General features: G+C 38.4%; 1 protein-coding gene across 4 annotated transcripts in view; it reads right to left on the bottom strand.

Annotated features, from left to right (window-relative positions):
• CFI (complement factor I) overlaps positions 1–25301 on the bottom strand; it is a 790564-nt gene that overhangs the window by 194936 nt on the left and 570327 nt on the right. For all 4 annotated transcript variants that reach the window (XM_044062133.1, XM_044062135.1, XM_044062134.1 and 1 more), the window contains one exon: positions 11685–11720. In XM_044062133.1, the coding sequence (XP_043918068.1) occupies positions 11685–11720 (36 nt within the window). The remainder of the gene's footprint in view (positions 1–11684; positions 11721–25301) is intronic.

Genomic DNA, 25301 nt, shown 5'->3' with positions numbered 1-25301 from the left:
TAGGAGAATGGAACGGTGGATAGAACTGAGAGAGAGAAAGAGAAAGTCTAGATTAATTCATCTCTGAAAACAGAACAGAAAAATAGGATATGACCTGGCTGCAGAGAACGCCTAGATGAAATTGTGATGATACTGTTTTGAGGAAGAAAAAAGTTGGGTAAAAGGATATGAGTGGGTGTGTGTGATTTTTTTTTTTCCGTAAGAGAGTGGTTGACAAGTAGAATGAGCTAACTACTTAAGCAGCACTGACCAAGACATAAAAGGACACCGGACAAATAGATAATAGGTATAGGAATGAGGGTCAGCCATGGAGTGCTAACTGCATATACTGGCAGACTGAATATACAATACAGTCTTCTGCCAGATTATGAATGCAAGTATGATCATGACATGTTTTTGTTCAGGTGATGATTGCAGTGTAAGCTAATTTCACAGGAGCACTAGTGTTATCTGAAATTGAATAGTAGGGTATATGATATGGTCAGAAGCAGATTATGATGGCTGAAACCAGATCATGTTAGTTAAGTTAGTTACTGTACAAAAATAGCAGTGAAACAGAAATATAGAAAGGCAGAGGGAACAGTGGTTCCTTTCAAGCACATAAGGAAATAAAAGAGTGACAGGAAAGAAAGTTATGTTATGAGGATGTTTATGTGTTCTTTTGTGGGCTAGAAAAAAATGAAAACTGCTTATAGCTTTGGGAACAGGTAGATTAATTTGGGGATTAAGCTGGCACACATTGGGACTAAATGGGAAGAAAAGGAGCCAAGTTTTTAAATGGAGCATAAGGGAGAGATAAATCATTGCTAGTATATTGGGATGCTTACATTTCCTTATCTGAGGATAACAAAAAATACCTAATAAGGGAGAAAAAAGGCCAAAACATGCATGTCTATAGCTAGTAGGTTTCACTTTTTGGGCTAAATATACTCATAAATACTTAAAAAGTACAAAATTGGGATCATTGAGAAGCCATGTAACTAAAATACTGTCATACACTTAAGGGGGTCTTTCTCGCAATTCTTACTGAATGGTTTTTGTGTGACATTTTTATGCTTTGGTTTGGATGTTATTTGGAATATTTTGTAACCATCTTATTCATGGACATCAGGCTTGATTTTAAGCTCTGTGTTTCTAAATTATAGTCAAATAATCCACTTATGCTGTACTGATAAGGTCATAGAAAGGTTGAAACATACTTGTCTACTGGAATTGGGGTTTGTCAATATTGGTCTGAATGCACCCATAAAGACTTAAAAAGTAAAAAGTCATGGGCATTCAGAAGCCATGTAGCTGAAACACTGTTATGTCCTTAAGGGGTCATTTGCATATATCTCACTGGCCTCCACTCCATGAGGTTTTAGGTATCATACAGTGAAGACTTTAGTTTGCCTGGGTCAAAGCAAAAAGGGGAGGGGGAGTGCAACATGTGGTTTAGCACATCTTAAAGAGATCCTTGTGAGGATAATACCTAAAATGCCCCCCCCCCCCCAATTGGTGTTTCAGACAATTAAAGTTTACAAAATCTAGTAAGTTTTTGTGCCTAATTGCTGTTTCAGGCATAATTCTCCCAGAATATGAAGGGATACTTTAGGTCACAAAGAAGGAAAATATTTCCATTATGGTAAGATTTATAAATTTGCCATGCAAGTGGTCATTAGAACCATAGCTAGGACATTTGTTGCCCATCTTCAAAGCTTTGGATGGTAACAAGAATATTATGGAAGCAATGCACTTCAGTTAAGTTAATAAGTACATTCATTTCAGCAGTCATGATGTCAGCTTTGGCTGCTGAAATGAATCCTAGCATTTTGCTTGTGCCTGATTGGCAGCTGTTCAACAATGCTGGTCTCTGCTATGATCCTTTGCACACAGGCAGCTAAGCCTTCACCCAACCCTAGTTATGGTACTTGTGGTTATGTTCTTGAGGTGATATGGCAGGGATGCAATAACATGTTACAAAATTGTAATTTGCCATGTTTATTGTAAGTTGGCTATGGTGCACTTCATGCCTGTTATTTTGTTTCTGTAATCTATTTTAAGGACTAAATTATGAGGGATTCATCACTTCCTTACTTGGTTGGCTGAACTGAATTGAAGGTGTTATAACCAAGTATTCGTGAAATGCAAAACTGGTCTTTGAACCAAATCTTTGTGGCAGCTCATACCTTGATTTCCCCGAAAGGCAAGGTAAGCCTCTGGGTAGCTTTAGGATTTTTTTCTCTTTTCTTTGTTCTCCTTTTGTTTAGATGGCAAGCAATGGTAAGTCCAAAGAACACATTTCTTATCTGCAGACTGTAGCTTGGAATGTGCATTAATTTGACCCTGTCGAAAAAGGCTGGGTAGGCCCAGTGGGCACAGACCTTTTTCAGGGGCAACCTGGGAATGTCTGGTTAAGTGACTTGCTCAAGGTCATCCAGTAGGCAAATGGGGGCTGAGGGAATCAAACCCTGCACAATAGGAACAATGGCTCACATCCTTAACACTTTGCACCAAATGCCAGACAGCAAAGAGTAGTAGAAAACAGGGATGAGAAAGGATTACAGTGAAAAGGTTGATGAAAAAGCAGCATCTCTCAGAAATCACTGATTTTACACAAAACATCCCTGATTTTGACTCATTTTTGTCTTGCCCCTCATCATTTTTTGATTTCCTGGTAAACCACTGAAGAAGTTAATAATGTCAGACATTAAGAGTTTCATATTTTTATTGATCAGAAAATGACTGGTGTTTTATTAACTTTTTCAGTGAATTATAGTAATATTTAAAAATTGTCTCTGATTTTTACCTTTTTTCCTTCATTATTGTTGGCTCTGTCCCAGATTCTTGAGCAAAGAAATTGAGAGCTGTGAAAAGATGTATTTACAAAACAGGAGAAGGAAATTTTATATCATGTATTCAGCAGAACTAACCAGGAAAATGGGTCAATGTCCAAAAATCATCATGAAGAAACTCCTAAAGTAAATTAAAGGTGGATATTACAGAGGGGCCAAATGGATAAGATAAGGTTGGGAGGGTGGCCTAATGGTTAAGGTGTTTGTCTTACAAAGACAAGGTGCAGGGTTTGAGTCTCATAAGTGATAATTGGCTAGGCTTAAAATGGCTCGCAAGGGCAGTTAGCCTAGTACTAATCTATGAATAATACCTTTAGTTAAAATTTTCATTAAATTGAGGGAAGAGGCTAAGGTTTCTAAAGAAACAAAATGGGCAGATATGATTCCCTTTCACAAGCATAGTAACATGATAAGAGTATAGAAATAATCTGCCAGTTTAACCACATTATAAGTAATATTGTGGAGGGTTGTCGATCTAACTATAATAAACTGATCCCTTTCAATGTAGCTATCGGTTTATTACAGTGAATTAAGGTGCTTGTTGGATCAGCTATGCCACTGCCCATAATACATGCTGTCTACATGGTTAATAGAAACTGTTCCTCCTTTCCAATTGGGGAAGGTTTTTATTCAAAGAAAGAAATGCCTGCAGACCAATTCAGGACCTTTCTTTTCTAAACCAGTATATGACCGTGCCAGAGTTCAAAATGTTTTACTTCACAAACATGTTAACCTTTTTCTTCTTCATTTGAATTGTTTAGTAACCTTAGATTTAAAAGATGCATAGCATATCACATTCTTACTCAACCAGATTTCAGGCATTTCTTAACATTTTGTGTGTCTGGATCACATTGTCAGTTTTCCCTGCCTTACGCTTTGGACTATCCACTACACATTTTTAGATAACTTCATCATCTTTGCAGTCTTTCTCAAAGTGTTAGGAATCTCTCACTTGGGTGAGAGATCTGTTATGCAGGCTGGGATTACAAGTGAACATTCATAATTCTATTTTTAACTCCATCAAATAAGTTTGTGTTTCTGGGGTGCCTGCTAGACACCTCAGTACAGAAATCTTTTCTACCAGGGGGAAAATTTGTTCTATATTTAGATCTATTTCAGGAGATTTCCACTCACAGTTCGGGCACTGGGAGGGAATACCTCAGGAGGATTCTGGGTCTCATGGATCTATGATTCTGATAATATCTCTGGCAAGACTCCACATGAGAAAATACAATAGAATTTGAAGTCTGTTTTGATCCCAGCACCACACTCATTATCTTTTCAGATTCCAGTTATGGTATTTGTGAGAAGAGCAATCATTTGGTGGCGATAGCCAGGTCTCCCCCACTCCCCTCCTGTTCCAAAGCAGTCGGTAATCAGTAACCACAAATGCCTCAGACTCTGCTTTGAGAGCAGAGTCAAGGGGTGTAAAAGTGCAAAATATCTGGGACAACAAAGACAGACACCAGCACAAAAACATAAAAGAGTTGTTTTCCCTTATCAAGGCACTCAACTTTCTGAATCACCTGTCATCCCCAGGACCATTTCAAGTTGTTACAGACAATACCATAGTGATGTAGTAAATAAACAAGCAATGTCAAGGGGGAAGTCCTTATGCAGACTAGCCATGCTAGCATGGGCTATACCTTTACAGCACAGTCTCACTCTGCAGGCATCCCACATTCCTCTGAGCAAAATTGTGTGGCAGACAAGGTGAGCAGGACAAGGGCAGATCCTCACAAATGGAAACTCGATTGGACATCTTCCAAGACTTATTCCATCTGTGGGAAATTCCTCAAGTAGACCTATTTGTCTCCTCTTTGAAGTCTGAACAATCAACTGGCAAACTTCTGCTATAGGGCTCCATGCAAGAAGGCCTGGAAGACAGATGCCTTTTCACTGGACAGGAATGTTCTTTTAAAATTTTCCACCCTTTCCAGTGACATCCAAGGGTACTTCTGAAGACTCAGAAGGAATTTACCATGATAATTGCAGTGACTCCCTTCTTGCCCAAGCAACAGTGATTCCCCCTTCTTTTGGAATTGGCCAGGGGCAATTACCACAAGCTTCCTCATAGATGGGATCTACTGACACATCCAGTTTTGGCAAGAAACAAAATAAACAATCTATGCAAAACTAACAGCTCCCTCCATCCTCTTTGTTTTCTTATGTATTTTTTATGCCAGGGCAGGGGCCTAAAAGGGGTGTTTGATGCATCACAACAGTGCACAACTTCAACTGACTGCATTGCACCTGTTTACTGAGGGCATGCAGCAGGTACTAATGGAGGCAAGAAAGCCTGCTACTAGAAAACCAAATATTAGCAAATATAAAAAGGTTTTCTAGTTAGTGCCAGCAGCAGAACCAGCACCCATTCAAGGCTAGTGTTTAATTAGTTTTTTGATATTTGTGTGTTTTTTTTTCCTTTGCCTGTCTTACTCCTCTGTCAAGGTTTATTAGTCGACCATTTCAACATGTCTGCCGATGGATCCCCCTCTTTCAAAGCACTCTCATGTTAAAATGTTTTTGAAAGGGGTATTGCATAAAAGATGTGCAATAAAACTGGTGGCTCCTCCTTGGGATCTTAATTTTGTGTTAGAAAAGCTAACACTTGCTCTGTTTGAACCAGCTCATCTGGCTGAGTTGATGATTTTAACATGGAAAATATTTTTACTGATTGCTCTGACCTCTGCAAGAAGATTATCTGAGATGCAAACTCTTACAGCGGGTCAACTTTATCTTATTTTCCATACAAAGAGGGTTTCTTTGAGAACTAATTCTTTTATGCCTAAAGTGGCAGCTGAGTTTATTTTAAGCTATACTAGCCATCTTCTGAACCCAGAAAATGAGGGAGAAAGGATTCATCATGCCTTGGATACCCACATACAATGTAGGTACAACTTGACAGAACAAAAGCTTTTCAGATCTTATGATCAGTTGTTCATTTCTTGTGAAGGTAAGAAGAAGGGACAGCCAGTGTTAAAGCAGACTATTTCCATATGTGTTTTTCAGGCTATTACCTTTTGTTAATCCCATCACAGCAAAACTATTCCAGGTAGGTTCAAGGGTTTTAGCTTTAGCTATGGCTTTTTTGAAAGGGTTGGAGTCTAGAAGTATTCTAGAAGCAGCAACTTGGTCCTCTGTACATATTTTTACAAAACACTACACACTACATTCCTTCTGCTGGTCTATATCAGGCTTTTCTGGGACCATTATCCAGTGTCTCCTAGACCCTTTCCCTTCCACCTCTCAGATGTTCTAAGCTATGGTAATCTACCTGTATAGCTTAGGCTGCAGCAGCTTTGATAAGGTCTTGCACTTTGTTTGTCTGTCATATTTGGGGAAAAGGTAAATTGGAGAAAGAGTGAGCAATCTTAATAGATGAATGGAAAAAATGTGTCAGACAGACTAAAAAAAAGGAGAATGTTGAGATCCTCAGATGGTGGATGAACAGGGATCAGGATTCTGACAAAATGAGGGTGGAACTATTAGGGAGACATATTTGATAAATTCCTTACAACAGGAATTGAAATGGATGGGGGGGATACAATCCTGACAGATGTGGACAAGATCATGAATTGCTTCAAAGCCTTATACAAGGAAAGTTTAGCTACAGGGGGAAGTTCTCAGAGGAGAGACAGTAAGAAGCTCATTTTGGAATGAGATTAACTGACATGTTTGACTCATGACTAAAGGTAACACTTATTAATTAATTGCTTTTGTTTACTGGGAAAATCCAACTGTGCATGGGTCCCATGTTCACCGGAGGCTTAGAGAGAAACGCTTCATTTTACAAAATAAGTAGATGGCAGTTATACAAGATTTACATAATAAATGTACATACATTGAGTAGTAAATGTACATAAATAGAACAGTAAATGAACATATATAGAATTGTAATGATATGGCAGTTAATGAAAACTTGACAGTTAAATGAAGAATACAGTAAAATATTAGCTGATATCAAGAGTCTAGTTACTTTCAAATGGAATCAGTTGAAAATAGATATTGAGTAGGAGACAGTGAAGTAATTATAGGATGAAGATGGTTACAAATTATGAAGGAGTATTGAGGAGGTGCAGTTAAAAGAGAGACAGATGTAGTAGCGGAGAGAGGTAGATGATAGTTAGATAGTTAGAGATTGTAAAAAAGTATTTGTATTATGGCTAGCTACATAAAAAAGTTATTAAGGTCTTTAACTGGTAAGTGAAGAAAACAAATGCCTCTGAAACTTTGAAAGGCACCAATCCCAATTGTTTGACAGCTCTCTAAGTTGTCAATAGGGAAACTTGCCTCATTCTTAATGGTTATTTACTAAATGGAATGCAAAATGATTAAACTGAATAGTAAGATAGCTGAATTAAACTTGGGTGGTTGAAGTTAAAATATTTGTACATGTAATTACATCTGAAACAGACGGTTCACTCAGAGAGCTTGAGAGGAGATTGGATGTCTATTCCACATTATTTCATCAGCAAAACCTCAGAATAAGTAAAACTTAAGTGAAACCATTGAACTGTGTCTCACATGGCTTGCTAGCACTGAAAAGATAGAAAGTACTGTTCAGCAGGGAATGGTGCAGTGAGCATTTGCATATTTGTTGGAAAAGTATAATTTGGACAGGGTGGAAAAAAGACAGTACAGGATGTCATGGCCAAACAAAGCTCCCAATACCTGTTTAGGCAGAATAAGCATTATTAAGGTGAATGATTTACCCAGGGTCCTGCCTCTTGGCGGTACTTACCTTCCAGACTGCTTTGAGGGTTACAGTAGGGGAACTAATAACTTCATATTTGGGATTCAGGGAAGGTTATTTATGAGTAAAGAAGTGACAGGGTTACAGGTGGCCCATATCAGAGTGGTATTGCTTCACTCAGTGCTTAAATTAATGGAAAGGAAGGGGAGAGCATGTGTCAGGGAAGGTAGAAGGAGAAGAAAGATGGTGTATATCAGACTTTGAGGAAAACTGAAAAGAGGAGGAGGTAAGTCAGGATAAAAAAACATTACTCTGAATTACATTTGTCACAGAGGTCAAATTCTTGTCGGAGTGGAGAGGAACTCTTCTTGGTTGGACACATAAGGGTATCAGGCAACTATCCTCTAGGCTAGGTATGCCAGTAAGAGATATTGATGAATTCCAATTTGCTGATGGGTAGAAGGTATATCACACTGATTTGTTTTCGGTGTTATGAGGCAATTAAAATTAGGGCTCTTTGAAAGAAGGGCAGGTGGGTAAAATTGGAAGTGGTCAGGAAAATATATATCTATTTCCATATCTGTTTCCATCTAGATAAAGGATGGATAAAAAGTAGGATAGCAAGGAGGAAGTTATCACTAAGTGGGTGGTTTCAGGAATGGGACATTATATTCTATACAAGATTTATATGATTATGAGGAAAAACTGTAGTGGCTGTGATATGAATACAGAAATAAATAAGCAGGTTAAGGTGGACCTTGTGCTGGATGGGGACTCTGCAATAGTATACATGTCAAATGTTGAGCAGAGTCCAATGGATCAGGTTTGAGTGGATCACCATGGTATCACTTCATGGGGCACATGGCATACTGGTTTCCTAGGTGCACTCTGCAGTGAAGTTGGAGGATTCAGTGTGTTTAAAATGTAAAGCCAGTGAACTACGTGTGCAACGTAAGGTTCAGGTCATGCAGGAGGCGTCACACATTACAGATACAGAAGTAGGATAGGATAGGCCAGCAATGTAATAAGCTGTTTAATTTTTCACCTGCTGCAAAGTATAAATATTGATGATAAAAATCAGAGCAGGGAGTTAGGTCTGGTATTTGCTTTGGTGAACATGACATTTACTTACATGAGGTGTATGAGGTATAACCCAGTTTTAATGAGTGGCTATGGAACTGTAAGCTGATTCTAGGAGTAGAAGAATGGTCTAGAATGTTAACATGTGGATAGATGAGATCTAGGTGTTTAAGAATGTTATCTGGAATACACGCATGATGCACACACTGGTAAGTGAGAAAGTTAACATGAGAGATATGACATGAGAGGAAGTGAATGCTGTCTGGAGTGTTAGAACCTTACTGGGACTGCTACACACCAGGAGGATGTGTTGATACCATTTTGTTCATGTCCGTGTGGTTAGAAAACAAATGGTTTATAGTGAATGACTGCCAGACAATACTAAATACCACAAAAACGAAAGAGATGGGTTTGACTTTGCTTTCTGTGTATGCAAGAACTCTGAAACAAATAAGGGAAGTATTGGCTTGAGAGAAAATAAGAATGGTGATATGTGAGTGGGGTCAGAGGTCTAAGGTGTAAGTTCCTGGGAACTTAAATATGCCTGGATAAATCTGGAAATAATAATTGTTTCATTTTTGAGACCAAATTAAGTCTGAATATTCTGTGGGAGAATTGTTTGCGGATTAAAAGAGTGGCTTTCTACAATACAGTGCAGATACTGTATAACCTGTTGACATTTTCAGCTTGGAACTGATAAAATAAAATACAATTGCATCAAGTTTGGACATATAGGTTCACACAGGAGTGCATAAGTGATAGTGGTACTTCCACACATAAAAGGATGAGAAAAGACCCAGGAAGTAACAGGCTGGTCAGCCTGGCTTCAGTATCATAGATTGGGATGGACAGGATGTTTAAGGTGCAGGCTGACCAAATGCATAGCAGAAAATTTACTCAAACAAAAACCAGCCTGGATTCCTCAGGTCAAGCTCGTATCAGACAAATCTGACGGAATTTTATGAGTCCTTAATTGGGACAGTAGATATGTGGAGCCAAAAGATGTGGGACATCTGCATTCTCTAAGGGTTTTGAAATGCATCCCATAGGAGGTTGTTGTAAAAACAAAGTGGCTTGGGACTGAGGGTGAAAGCTGATGAAGCCTGGAGGATTGGTTATCACAGGCTGATGGCTAAACGGAATTATCTAAGGACATATGTCAGTAGGAGACTATCACAGATTCCAGTGCTGGGTCTAGTATTTCACAGTATTTATGTAGCTGTCATTTTCTGTTTGGGACAGAAAACATAATCAGTCTATTTGTATGTGATACGAAGACAGAGATAAATGTTTAAAAAGGAAGGACTTTTTGTGACTGATGAAAAGAGAAGAGTATCAGCAATTTCAGTGTGAAAGAACACAAAGTCCTGTATTTAGGGAGCAAAAATCCCAGATTAAGGAATGAAATGGTGGGGAGCTGAAACATGACCAATCAAGGCAGGAGCAAGACCTGGTGGGGTTCGTGGCACAAAAGTTAAATCACCAGGAGCACCAGGAGAGGACAGTGCCGGGGTTGAAATACTGGCAGGGTTATCAGGGAAGTAGATTCATGGAGGTTAACATAAATCTGTCACATCACAGGTCACTGGTAAGGCCTTCCCTAGAGTACTTTGTGCCTTTCTAAAGGCCCATTATATAAAAAGAAATCAGTCTTGCAAAAAGGATACAGAAAAGAATGTACAAAATGTTGAGGAGAATGAAAGTTTTAAACTAGGAATACGTCAGTATGATGGCGACATACAGTATAAAGGAGAGCAGTTTAAGGACAAATGTATGCTTGATGATATATGGTATAATATGATATAGTTGTGCAAGTCAAACACTAATGGATCTATATTCAAGAGAAAGGATGGGGGACTTAGGTCACAGGTGACAAATGGAAAGGGTACAGTACAAAATTGGCATTACAATCCACAAATGGTAAATAGGAGGGTGGCATTACAAAACAGACATGATAAATACTATTTCACAGTGAGGGTGGAAGATTTCAAGCAACAGACAGTTGTCTACCAGTGGAAACAGGTTATGAAAGGATGTCACTGTGTTTCAAAGATAAACAAAGTTTTGGTGCCCAGCATATGATTTACTGTGTTATCAGAAGATTGACTGCCATTATTTTATGTTAGAATTATCTAATGGGGACGTACTTATCAATATTGTTTCAGAATACTGTTATCAAGGTGCTTAGCTTCATTGCAAGTGGCAATTTAGTCCAAAGTTTTGAAGTCAATGTGCAGTGAATCTGTCAATTTTTTCTGATATTTTTACATATTATGTTAATTTTAAACATCAAGTTATTGAATCACGTATAGTTTCTGTATGTTGTACATTTCAAGTTGTCTAGCAGAATGGGGTCAGACATGACTTTATATGCCAAGCATTGGTCCTCTTTGGGATTATCGTACACAGGAATAGTTCCTGCAGCCTGCCAAAGTAGCTAATATTTTTCATCCCTTGTATATTATCTTCAGAAGAGTCTGAGACAGGGCTGCTGTTAGCATCTGTTTGCAGTATGCCATTAGATACACCATACCAAGACCTTTTTGATTCTAGTGTAAATGCATTTATGGTTATATTCATTTATGGATATGTGTTGTGACAAAGAAGCAAGAAGGTCTTGATGTTATTCTAGATTTTTCTTTATTGACTTATGTTGTTCAGATTAACCTCATAGCGACTGCATTAAATGTCTAGTAATAACCAACTAAACACTAATGGGACACAAACATAATTTAGCCTGGAGATGTTGGGGACAGGAAGTGATTGATTGTATGGTTAGAATTTAGACTGCAAGTGTGGAAGACACGTGTGTGACCCTTATTGTTCCTAATAAAGTATTACAGATTCTGTAGTGAAATATACATCCCCCACATATCATGCCAGATAAATGAGAGCATTTTTATGAATACTGTATTTCTGAAACATAACATTACTGAAATAAAGCCTTTCAATATTAGGCAATGGTTTATTCTGCAAAAATCTGTACAGTTGAGAGGTATGCGATGACTAACATAGAGCATCAGAGGTCCAGCTCACATACCCTTTAAACAAACACATTCAAGAAGAAAATTTACCTGTATCCATAGATATGATTTCAAGACCTTTAGCTCCTGAAACAAAGAAAATGTTGATATTAGGAAAATCAACCATAATTTGATTTTACACACTACAATTTTGCATTCTACTTTATCTTTTATAACATAATAAAGCATATTACTTTTTACACATTACATTTTTGCAGTCTACTTTATCTTTTATAACATAATAAAGCATATTACTATAGAGTAACAACTCCCGCGGTGGTGGTGCTGCGGTAGTGTTATCGCCTCACAATAAGATGCTATCCGGTTCGATACTCAGCTACGGCGTCTTCTGCGTGGACACATGTGTGAATGGGCATACCTTCGTTGAAGGTTGTGCGTCAGGGCTGGTAACTTGGCATGTAAAAATCAACTACCAATTATTAGCGGACCGGAGTTCCGCTGTGGTGACCCCTAACTGGGAAAAGCCGAAAGACACAACAACAACTATAGAGTAACAGCTGCCTACAGATCAGGATGCTGATTTTCCACTTTTTGCCAAGGCATTCTTCTGGGAAATAGGCTGAATGTGTACTGGGAAAACAAAAGATTTTCATGGAATTTGTCATTTTAGGCCAGAGCACCCATTCACAACATTTTTCTTCTTATATTATCTACTTGTAAACTGTCCATGTACTTTATTGAGTGTCCTTTGCTAACTTTGTTTTCATTTTGTATACACGTGTGTGAGTGTATGTTTTATATATATATATATATATATATATATATATATATATATATATATATATAAAAAGAGAGAGAGAGAAAAACAGACAGATATATTTTAACACTTTGGATATGGAAAAGGGGCAATTTGCCTTTAAATGTAGTTTGCAGTTAGTATTAGTTTTACTTGCTAAGTTTTTATTGTTAATGTTGTATAAAAAGAGATCATTTGAAAACAGCAAACTAGGAAGTTAACCCGATACTGAGGGATAATCTTAAAGGAAGACCTGGAAGCGTGGAATGTGAGCAGGGCCAGTTGTGGCTAACTTAGGGAGTGTAACCTGTGGATTATACCTGGTGAAAATGCTTACTTTTAGCATTCAGTGTTGGGCCTGGGAGAGACCAGCAAATGAACATTCTTTGTGTTAAAAAATAGCCTGTTTTCTGGTAGTGTTTTGTGGAAAGAACTCTGTTATTGAAAAGCTACTAACGTGATCTTTGTTTTTATACTGAAGCTGCAAAGTCAAATGGGCCGATATTTCAGTCTGTGGTAGATTGATAAATAATACATTATGTTTTATATATATCATTCCTCCAGTGTCTTCTTGCATTTATGTACAGTGAGTAACATTGTCACATCACAGTAAGAGGTTCTCTAGTTCGATTCTCAGCTGGGGTGCCGTTTTTGTGGAGCCTGCATATCTCATATGCTCTATATCTTCATGTGGGTTTTCCCTGGGCGCTCAGGTTTCCTCCCACATTCCAAAGGCATGAAACCAGCAGTAAGTGCTTTAGACACTATAAATTGGCCATATGTGTGAGTGTATGTGTAGTATGGAGAACAGCTGTGGCAAAACTAGCCATCTGGCAGTGTGAATTTTGACTCTAGATGATTGCCACTGTGACCCACGTAAAAAAATGGGAAAAAGTGTTGTTTGAGTATGTATGTAAATATGTGTTCTTTTCCATATATATATGTGTGTGTGTGTGTGTGTGTGTGTGTGTGTGTGTGTGTGTGTGTGTGTGTGTGTGTGTGTGTGTGTGTGTGTGTGTGTGTGCGTGTGTGTGTACTTTTATGTCAATATGTGTATGTAGATATATGTATATATATATCTCACATGCATACACACACACACACACACACACGCGCAAAAAAAATTGTAATGGAATCACAGTAATGACCAGAAATCATACTTAACAATTATTAATAATATTTATAATTCCTGGTATTTCCCCTCATGAAGATGGAATATCACTATCATTTTTTCAAGAATTGTAAATCAGTGTCCCTCCACAGTATGACTGTTTACAGTGATTTTATACAGATGTAGTGGAAGAGGTTATTACAACAGTGGTAAGCTCCCATATATTCCTTTCATGGCACATGACCTTGCAGTGCTTACTGTGCCTTACATGTGATAGCTGTGTTTGTTCCCCCCCTTTATGTTACTATTCTCTTTCCTTTCCCAGAAGAACTATCTGCCCCTGCCATTCTCAATCACTTACTGTCGCCCTCTTTTTATTTCCGTTTATGTTTATAGTATAAGTCGTTACTTGTACTGCCACAATATGTGCATGTTGGGAGCAGAGTATAAGTCATTACTTGTACTGCCACAGTATGTGCATGTTAGGAGCAGGCCTCATGTATTGTTGTGTCATGTGTGTTGAAGGTGATGCCAGCTATGTCCTTGTGCCATGGATGATGCTTCACATTTGCAACCCACAGGCCATGAAGGAAATTACATTCGACAAGGCTCATACCAAAATGAGAAACTATAGAACATGTGTTTTGGACTTCTGAATGGTAAATTCTGCTGTTTACAACATTCAGGTGAGGCACTACAATGTGGTCTTGGCAAATGTATAGGTTGTGCCATGTTCCACAACATGGTCTTGTGAAAAAAGGTGATGCAGGTAGATAACACCATGGCAGAACATACTCTATGTAATGTAGCAGTAGTAATAAGGCAAGAAGCAGTAGGAACCGTAGAAGACAATGCAGGGGACAACTCACAGATGATGCAGCAGTGGGTGCAATATATTGCAGAACTGACAAAGTAGTGTCATCTGGTCTACAACCACAGAGCATAGTATAGATACAGAGAATAATATGATTTGTGTTGCAGTGCATAGACTATACAGTGCAGTGCATGGTCTAGCCACATTGTGTATTAGACATCAACATATCCATGCAGATTAAAGGTGGATAGCACAGCCATCTCCTCTTCTAGAGGCAGTGGAGATGCAGTGACAGCTGACTGCAACATTATATTATGGAATAGGGACATAGGAGATGAGGCCAGTATCACTGCATTCTGGGTGGATGTTGAGTGCCATGGATCACATCTTCTAGTGATGATTTTGGGATACTGCTACATAGCCATTGCTGTTATTCACTTTGCTGGCTATCAGGGATGATATCTTCCAGCAATGTAGTTGGGGTGCCACTATGTGACTATGTGACCATTGCTGGTATCCACTGCACTGGCGGCTAATTTTGTTGAAGTTGGATCTGTTCCATGACAGTGATGATATGGAATTCCAGGTCCTTGATAGATGACGCTGTGAAGGTACCTCATGAGCAATGTACAACAAATGTCACCAAGACCATGGGTGCCAGGTAAGCTGCAAACATGTGACATGGATGCAGTATCTGCAGTGTTATGTGTCATCTGGTGTGGGAGCCTGTGCATGTTCATCTTGTGTCTAGGCCTTCATATGGCCTTAGGCCACACAACCAGTCAGGCACACTAGATGGTAGTCATACATTTTGGATGTGACTTTTGCCAATAGTGACCTCAGTAGTACTACAGACTCATCCCTCTAATACTCCAGATCATTGTGCAGACTCTACAGCTCCACAATTGTGTGCATAGCAGCTGCCTATGCCTGGATTACTAATCACCTCATCTGATGGCTAATTCTGAGGGCTCCATGCATATCATAGACAAAAATGGAGTCATGTTGGTGTCAAACTCCCCTGTGTCTCCCCTCTGTTGGGCATACCCATGTCAGAGGTAATGCACATCTCAGATGCTGCATTTATGGGCATAGAGAAGGAATTAGTGGAATATTTTCATCTACAGATAATGTTTCAGGCTATGTGCTTAGCTACCTGTAGATGTGGGTATTTCCTCCCTACATAATCTCAAAGACAGTGCTGTGTCATCAAACTATGCCTCTGGCATGTTGGGATGATCATCAACCTCTGTATTTTTGCTGATGTCATCCCTCTTGCCTGATAATGCTGGGCTCTCTAGCAGTGGAGCTTGTGATGCATTGAAAATATGGCACCAGTGTCAGCCCACAGACATGTGGTTAAAGTGTGCTGAGGTATGCATAGTGGGGCATGCAGTAAACAATGCTATAAAAATAGTTTGGAATATGTATCATGCCAGGCAGGAAATTCCATTTACAGACAAGAGATGCCAATGAGACAGATGCATTGAAAGCCAGCAGTCATATCCTGCTCATGTCATACATAGATATGTGACTTACCATGATATTATGGTCAATAATATCTGGGTGCTTTCCTTACAAACACATGGATGATATATGCTAGGCATGCACCCTCATCCAAGCCACCACCTGTAATGTGGGACTGGTCCACTTGCCTGATGAATGACAGTGAAGATTCCTCCACCTCCAGCAGCCATTTCAGTGCTGATGAAAATCCAACCATGGTGATTCTGCCTACCACAATGCCTCAAATATTTTCTTTTGCATGGGACATTACATCTCTATCCCTCCTTTGCACCTGCTTTAGACATCCATTATGTCATGGCACCTATAGAATTTGCATCCTGTACTTTACCCTGCCAGATGTGGTCTGTGACCTGCTGGTCTGCACCAGCACTGGCCAGTAGGTGCATGTTATATATGTGTAGGGCTTGCAGTAGCCTATCATTTTCCTGCTTTATAAGCTTCTCTAAATGGTGCCATATCAGTATCAGGACCTGTACATCTGTGGACAAAGCATGTCATTCAGGGGGACACATTGCAGCTTAAGCCATGCATTTGTTACTGACCATGGCCTCCACAAGTGTATCTACCTGAATATCACTTACAGCTACCAGTTTATAAAGCCTCCCTCAAGTATATGGTACATTAACTACACAGGTATGTAGGGCCATAGCAATCCCTCACCCTTATGCCAAGGTATCCCATACAGTTTCCAGCGGGCAAGGTCCCACCACAGGCATACATATGTGTTGTGTAACTATGTGGTAGCCCTGCATGATACATGTGAGTGAGTCTGAGTGCTTCTCCACGTCTACCCTTTGAGTATGTGTCCTGTGGAACCATCACTGTGTGTGCACTATATCTGAGATGGAGAACCCATTTGTATCTCACACTTGCATATGTGTTAGTTACAAACAACATACTCTTTCTCTCCATTAATGGCATCAAAGACATTGCAGGGTTGCAATAGACACATTGCTAGCCAAGTTCTCCTTAAGAGACACAAAGTACAGGGCTTGATTCCCACCTTTGGAAGCATAGTTAGGCTTAAACAGGCCCCCTGGGGTGGTTAGCCTACACCTAATAACTATGTCTGTCAAAGGCAGAAGTAGAACTCCAGGTTGTTAATTGAGGAATGAAAACAGAATACCAGGATATGGCAAGGACAGTAAATTGCCATGATTTAGTGAGGATTAGTGTAATGGTTAAGTTGTTTATCTCACAGACAAGAAGAACTAAGTCTGATTCTCATTAAGAGAAATTGGCTGGGCCTAAAATGGACCACAATGGCAGCTAGCCCAGTACTTACCTATGAATCTATGTGTTGCATTTCTTGAGCAACCCTCTAATCTGGCAGTTAGGGCCAGAGGATTAAGAAGCTATTAATGAGTTATTTTCCATGGTCTAGAGGTTCAGGGTTTGATTCTCTGATTCTCCATTGCCAAAATGTGTGGCTCTAAACAAGTTTGCGAGAAAGAGCTGCTGGGCTAAGTCTGAAAAAGGCCCATGGGGATCAGTGTTCTACCCTGGTCAACAAATACAAGTTCATTCTCTCTGTAATGCTCCACAGCAATTTCAATAATTTCTTTTAGTATGCTTGAAAGCAGTTTGGCACTTGATATAACATGAGCATGGGACATTTAGTGCAACAAGTATTTATATCTGGCCAGATAACACCAATGTCTTTGAATCTCTTTCTCTGTGTATCAGGCAAACAAATTATAACAGCAGTAACCAAAAAAAATACTATATAACATGATGCATATGACATCTACATTCATATGTTGGGTCTGGGAATGTGAGTAGCCTCATAGGTTCATAGGTAGGTACTAGGCCATTTGGTGTTAAGTATACTACTGCCTATGTTGTAGTTCATGGGTACAGAGTTTTTACCAAAGGGGATGACAATGCACTTTTTGGCATTGAGCTTGAGGCCATGGCTTTGACACCAGGCATCTGTCTCAGTGATGCCCTTTTGTATTATGGCACAGTACGGTGCACAGGGCAACAGTGTATTATGGCACAGTATGGTACACAGGGCAAAAATTGTTAACTTCGGTAGGCAGAAGTGCGTCTTCTTTCATAACTGTAACTGCTCCCTACTGTGCTATATTGCACCTGAATACATTGTATAATCAGAAGGTATCATGCATGTCAGCATAGTGATCCTCTCCTCTTCTGTATGTTGTTCAGCATACAGAGCTGAGTAACATATTAGTGTTATGTGGTTCTGTCATAGTCACATATTTCCCTACTCCCACACAGTGGCACTGGGAGCTCCCACTAGTGAAACCTCCCACAGCAATAGATCATACCATTACCATAAGTCTGTAATGAACCAAGGTCCATCATCATGCCTAATGCATGACATTTCTTTATGAATTTCTATAAGGTATTATGGCACAGTATGGTGCACAGGGCAATAATTGTTAACATAGGTAGGCAGAAGTGCGTCTTCTTTCATAACTGTAACTGCTCCCTACTGTGCTATATTGCACCTGAATACAACAAAGTGATATAGGTCTATCCAATAGATGGGACTGTCTTCAGCACCACACTGCAGAGTACACAGTGGTGTGCTATTTGCTCCTTTACAATCTTCTTAAAAGAAGGCATTCCTGCATATGTGACGGTTCATTACCACTATCCATGTCTGTGAATCATGGTAATAAACAGTGGTGCACAAAACACAGCACAGAGTGCATTTATACATCTGTGTACAATGTTTATGACTTCAAGGGCCTATCAAGATTTAAGCACTGGTGTTGCTAAGCCAAATAAAAATAAAGAATGAAACAAAGAAAAAAAGAGCATTAGTGAGGGTGTGGTTGTACTTTGAACAAATATAGAGCTAAGTGATTATATTATCATGCACTGTTTATTATAGATAGAAAAGAGGAAGATCATTCATCACAAGCCACAATATGATAAACATAAGCTGCTGCTCATTTCTAAGTCTTCTAACTGAAATTTATATTGTCTGTTGCTGTTTTTCTGTTGTTTAAAACAGTTTTTAATGTTTCCTACCTAAATTAGTATAGCTAGTAGCTGTAGCACATTTGCTGCATCTGGATATGTTTGTACTGGCTGTTGTATTCTGTGCACATTTTCCAAGCCATCTTTGATTGGAAGGGTCCTTCTGCACCCCTGTGAGAGAAGTGTGCTGACTGGTACCTGTCTTGTGAAGGGTGATTGGTCTACGGCTTGGAGTAAGCACCCTCATTGGTTCTTTTGAGGTTTTTTTTTTTAAGTTTTTAGCTTCTGGTATTTAAGCCCTGCATTTGAGCAGGTTTCTGCTTGTTTGCACTGCTGCGCAATTGTGCGCCATAGCCGGACAGATAATTTTGACAATTTATTTATTTTATTTATTTATTTTACATTTGTTGACCGGGATAGACTAACTGGATTTATGTCTATTTTCAGTAGAGTCCCGGGGAGATAAGCTCCAAGAGATTACTAGACTACTAACATACAGGTACTAGTTGTTATACAGTTAAGTACTACAAATTTTAAACAATTCAGGAATCTTCACAGTTTATACAAAAAACATGTTACAAGCATTAGATAAGATATTTTAGACTTTATGTACAAGACTTCATTAGTAACTAGAAAGTAATTGTTAAACAAATACATACTTCAAATTTCAACAGTTCAGCAATGCTCACAGTTTAAACAATGCCTTAGGTAGGATGCTTTAGTTTAGAATTATATGCAGAAGAATTTAACTAGGTATTTTAAATTATCTCTATTAGGATAAGATATGTTTTTGCCAAGAATAGGCCTTGATCTAAAAAGACACTGATCAGTTGCACTGAACAGGCCAGGGACAGGGTTAAAATTATAAGTCATCTTCAGGGGAATCTTGCTTTGTTGTGAGGAAAGGCAACTTCTTCAACAACTCTGCATGTAATGTTATTAAATTTATGACACTGTTATTTTGTTGCAAAATGTCATATGTATAGTTGAGAATGAGCTTAATCAATATCGACACTATAAATTGAGATTCATGCTAATGACTGATGACTAACTGTGAATACTGAAGGCTTCAGTGGGCATTTTTCATCCTGATGGTCATCCTGCACATGAAGAGCATTAGCACAATCTTCTGATGGTCGTCGTGCACATGGAGAGCATTAGCACCATCTTTCATCCTGATGGTAAGTCTTGCACATGGACAGCATTAGCACAGAGGAGGTTTTGGATATTTTGGAAAAACAGGCAGTGCTGAAGATGTCAATGGAGGCCATGTCAGCTAAATTACAAAAAATGAATAGGAAATTGTCACTGTTATAGTTAAAATGTGCATGAATAATACTAATGTGGATATTTTGTTTTATGATCACATGGAAACCAGTTTGTGATTGCAAAAGAAAAATAAGGAGAAGAAGGAATAAGTTAGTAAATCTCTGGTAAATGCAACCATCTTTATTTCAGAAATGGCTGAATTAGAAGGTAAATGAGAAAGAACGATGTATATGTGCGCATACCTCTCAACTGTACAGATTTTTGCAGAACACCCAGATTTTAGCCTCACACTTTTGGTCTGTTCCTCAGAAAATTTCTAGTTTTCTGACTAATCACTTGATAATCTTAGGACTCTCTCTCTTGTCTTTCGGCTTTTCCCGGTTAGGGGTTGCCACAGTGGAAGTCCGCTCTGCTGATGATTGGCAGTAAATTTTTACATGCCGAGTTGCCGGCCCTGATGCACAACCTTCAACGAAGGTATGTCCATTCACGCATGTCTCCACACAGAAGACGCTCTAGCTGGGAATCGAACACGACAACGTCTTACTGTGAGGCGACAACACTACCGCAGCACCACCACCGCAATTTAGGACTGAAGTCACTAAATAGTGGTATACATTTGAGTTTCAGACTTCATATCATTCAGAAAATGCATGCTAGTAAAAATACTTTTATTTTTCCAAGTTTCTAAGTTTGTAAGAGCAATATTTAAAATCTGTCCCTATTAGGAGCCTTTGTCCCACCATTATTTTAGCCTTTGCCCAGATTTCTTGCACTAAGAGGTTGAGAGGTATTGTGACAGGAGTTCAAGACAAGAAGGAAGGTTCAATTGTACAGCTTATATAAAAGACAGGTTGGGCAAATCTGATTTTCTTGCAAATTGCACTAATGTGGTGGGAATTCATAGATACCATTAACAGTTCTGAGATTATAAGCTGGAATATTTTTTCCTCCCTACAGCTGACCATCAGCTGTCAGCAGTTCCCCTCCTCATTCATTGGGATCACCTGACTCATGTTAGCATTCTCCAGGCTCACAGCTGACCCTAGTCCGGGACCAGTGAGGAAATCAACGATGTTGGTGTAGCATCATGCTACATACCAGGAAGTGTGCCCTCATTCCTGTTCTCTCATAACAGCCTTGACGGCGCTGTGATTGTTGCCCTCAGGAGGTGCATGCATGTTTCTATACATCTCCTGACTGAACAGATTACTATTGTTTGTGCAACATGGAGCTAGCCGGGCCCATATGCTGCATACTACAGAATGCCTTTAGACTGCTTCCCATTCTCCAGAATGAGGGAGCCAACACTGTAACCTCACTTCCACCCTTACCCTGCAGCTTCTCCAACACCCATGCTGCTAACTCAACACTGGTCATCTGAAATACAGTAAGAGCTTTATCCTTTTGCATCATACAGCCACTAACTTCAAAATATTTTGTCTCAAGTATGGTAGCCTGGCAAAGTTTGTCATCTAGGAGAGAAGAGTTTATTTTTCAATGACTGCTCAATTTAAACAGCTAAGATTACACATACATACACAAAGACTGGACAACTTAAAGTTAAATGCTGTATCCTTCTTTGCTAAAGGTTTTATTTGTTTGTGGATGCTAGATGTGCAATGGACAGGATATCTCAGTAGGTTACTATGAATGAAAGTAGTCATGTATTAAAAGCAATTTGCAAAAGAGGTGTAAGACAATGAAAGGCCAGCTGTACAAGATATCATCACAGGCATGAATCACTGACATATCCTCAGTGTTGTTTAGCCTGAACTGTTGCAATATAGTTTACATGATAAATTTTTGAATATTTTGTTGGATAATAGTACTTAACTTAAAGTTACACTGGATTTTTCTATTTCCCTTTTTCACAAATACAATAACTGATGTATTGCAATTTCTGAAATTGTTGTAGTTTTGTAGTTAACAAAACTTTATGAGAAATATTTATTTGAATTTTTTTCTTAATTCATGTTATATATAGAACATTCTAAAAACATATCTTCTGAAATCGTAATTACAGTAACTGCTAACATTTTGTTTAATTGTTCAAAATTAGATGGGTAGTGCAAAGTTACAGCTAAGAAGAAGAAAAGGTTGACCATAGTTCCTCAGAATCAAGACTAATGAATATTTTTTTCTTGGTTTAATTTCTCCATATCCATTGGTCTTCTAATACCATAATACAAATGGACCTTATTCCTAAGTCAAGGAATGATTAAAGTTCATGAAATTAGTATTGTTTCAATATTTGATGTTATCAAATGTGCATAGAGCTGACTCCTTCAGTAATTCTTATGGAGTTGCATGAATCAGTAACATTCTAAATATGACTGTAAATTCTTTTTTATGAGACCCATTGCTCCTACTACTATTGGAAATGTCTGGGTATCTTTATTCCACATGGCTCCTGCTTCTGACTGCAAATCCTAGTATTTTATTTGTCTTTCTGTATGTAAGACACTGTAATCACTGAGCATAGAAATTTCACTGATCAATGCTACTTTTGTCTTCTTTTCATGGACTACTATTTCTGGTTCTCTTACATCTATTTTCTGAACTGTTGGCAATGGGTGTTCCTATGTGATATAAACTCCTTCATTCTCTATAAGGCATTATGGCTCACATTTCCACTGCTTCTCAGCTGCTTCAGTGTTATAGTGTTTGCACAATACCCAGTGCAACAGTCTTGCCACAGTATTGTACATTTCAGTATACAGGCCTTCTCCCATTAGTTTACCACACCCAGCAACAACATGTGCAACAATTTCAAGTTCTGTTTTACAGAAACTGCATTTGTTTCTCCCACATGTTCAATGCACTTTGTAAACCAACACATAAGTAGTCCACTGTCTTTGGCCTCCAATATTAACCTTTCATCGTTTGGTTTAATTTCACCTCTCCTTAACCATTCCTGTGTCAAATCCTGATCAGCATGAGGTTGTTCCAGGAGTTTTCTATATTTGGAACTATAGTTATGGCTTTTCCACATTTCTTCCTTTCTCATCTGATCCTTCACCTTATATTTTTTCTTTTATTTTTTGGAACATTCAGTTGCTGTCTGATTTTTATCTACCTCTGTTTTGATTTCCATTCCTGCCTGATACCTGAATGCTTATGCTAAACTAGGTAGACAGACTATCTTAGACTTCTTCTCCTCATGTTTTAAACTTTCACTATGTTTGGAACTAATGAAGTCAGCAGATATATATGCAGTTCCATGATCACAGATTTATAGATATAATCAATTTCAAGGAGGCCCCCACCTCCTTCACAGCGAGGGATATATAATCTCGGTATAAACTGATTTTTATATATCATTTCATAGGCATGAAGCCCTTTTCTTGTTTTTCTGTCCATCTGACCTAATACCTTTTGGGTCCAGTCAGTCACACCAAAACTATAAATGAAAATATGAAGACCAAATAGGTTTGCACCTTGGGCTTTAGTCCTAGATCATTTCAGTTTTAGTTTTAGTATTCTCAAGTATTCCTTACTGAGTTTTATTCTTATTTGTTCATGTTTTACTGACAATCCTTCAGGAAATTCCCAAATACTTGGACACTCCTTTCTGCTCAAGGTCCTTTATATCACATTCCTGTCCTAGACTAATATTTTCTTGGTACTGCAACTTTCCTGAGTTAAATGTTGCTTCCGCACATTTATCAAGACCAAATGCAATTCTTGTATCATTTGAGAAAGTTTTAACCACTTTCAGTTGTGCTTTCAACTCCTCATCAGATGAACTATACAGTTTTAAGTCATCCAGAAAAAAGCAGATGAAAAATCATTCAACAGGTTTGTTTTTCTAGGGTCCGAATTATAAACAAAACCTAATCTGTTAAGTAAATAGCTTAATGGGTTAAGGACAAGACAAAACAACAGTGGTGACAGAGAATCATTCCCCTTTACAATTATAAAATTATAATTTGCCCTTTATCAAGACTTGATTGCAAAGTGGTTTGCCACTGTTTCATATTCACTGTAATGTAACTGATCAATTTATGATGCATCTTGTACATGTGTAAGTACTTTATCCATGAATGTGGGATTGTGTAAATTTTTGTGATATATCCATGCTATACTTAAATGCTTCCCCTTTTTACAATTCTCCACTATGACTTTATTTAACAACACAGTATACTTTTCTCCATATAACTTTCTTTTGTTACCTTTTTGCTCTATTGCCATGATTGAGTTTTCTTTTAAGTGACTGTAAACTCTGTTGGCATCAGTTTCAGTATATAGTTCACACATTGTCAGAAGGCAAGTTACTAGTCTATACTTTTTAGGAGGGCTTACAGATTCACTGTTAAGGAGGAGTATTGTTTTTGCCATTATTTACCAGGCTGGTGTCTGTTCAGGTTACCCAAACAAGTAGTACTTATTCAACGCTAAATCTTGATGTAAAGATTGTAATACTTTTAGCCAGAAGTTAGGTATTGCATTTGGGCCTGGGATTTTCCATTTAGGAGCTTTTTTTAATTTTGTTTCAATTTCATTGGCCGTTATTTCATCCTATTTCATATCCTGTACATTTGAACTTCTTACTGTTTCTTTTACTTCTTCTATCCATTCAGCATCTTTTGTTATGTTCCACAGGGTCTTCATAAATATTTTTCCAAAATGAGTCAACTTTTTTGGGAGGTGTTTCTATTCCTTTTTCTTTTTTCCCAATTCTCTATAAAACTTTTTTGGAATCATCAATAAACTGCTTATTTTGTACTTTTCCTCTATATTTATCGGCATGTCCTTTTAGTTTTTCTGTCTGCGTTGATAGCTTTATTTGTATGATAGATCCTGGTCTGTTCTGATACTGCATATTGATTTTTCACATCCTTCTTTCTAAGTATTTTTGTTGATTTACTCCCTCTTCTATACTCTTCTAACAGTGGCACTTCTTGTCCTAATTGCTTTATAGTTTTCTCTATTTGATGCTTCCATGATGGCATTTTATTTCTTCCTTTCCTTCCCCTTATTGCTCTGCATTTTTGTGGTAAGACTTTATCAGTTATTAATTTAGTTGCACATTAATATAGCCTGTTTACTTCTTGTAGATCAGTATGTATACATACCTTTAAGAAGCTTTCCATGGGCTTGTACAAGTGTATAAATACTGAGCACAAGCGAGCTTGACTGCCATTTTGTAATAAGCTGTTGAGATGTAAGCATTCATGTCTGTGTAGTCTGTCAATTAATCAGTTAATTTAATTTTGTACTGCTGTTATCCATCCT

Source organism: Protopterus annectens, chromosome 2.part1 (genome assembly GCF_019279795.1).
Source record: "Protopterus annectens isolate FY-2018-M chromosome 2.part1, PAN1.0, whole genome shotgun sequence".
Taxonomy (NCBI): Eukaryota; Metazoa; Chordata; order Ceratodontiformes; family Protopteridae; genus Protopterus; species Protopterus annectens.
The sequence above is the reverse complement of the archived record's forward strand: the minus strand, read 5'-3'. Positions and strand labels throughout refer to the sequence as shown.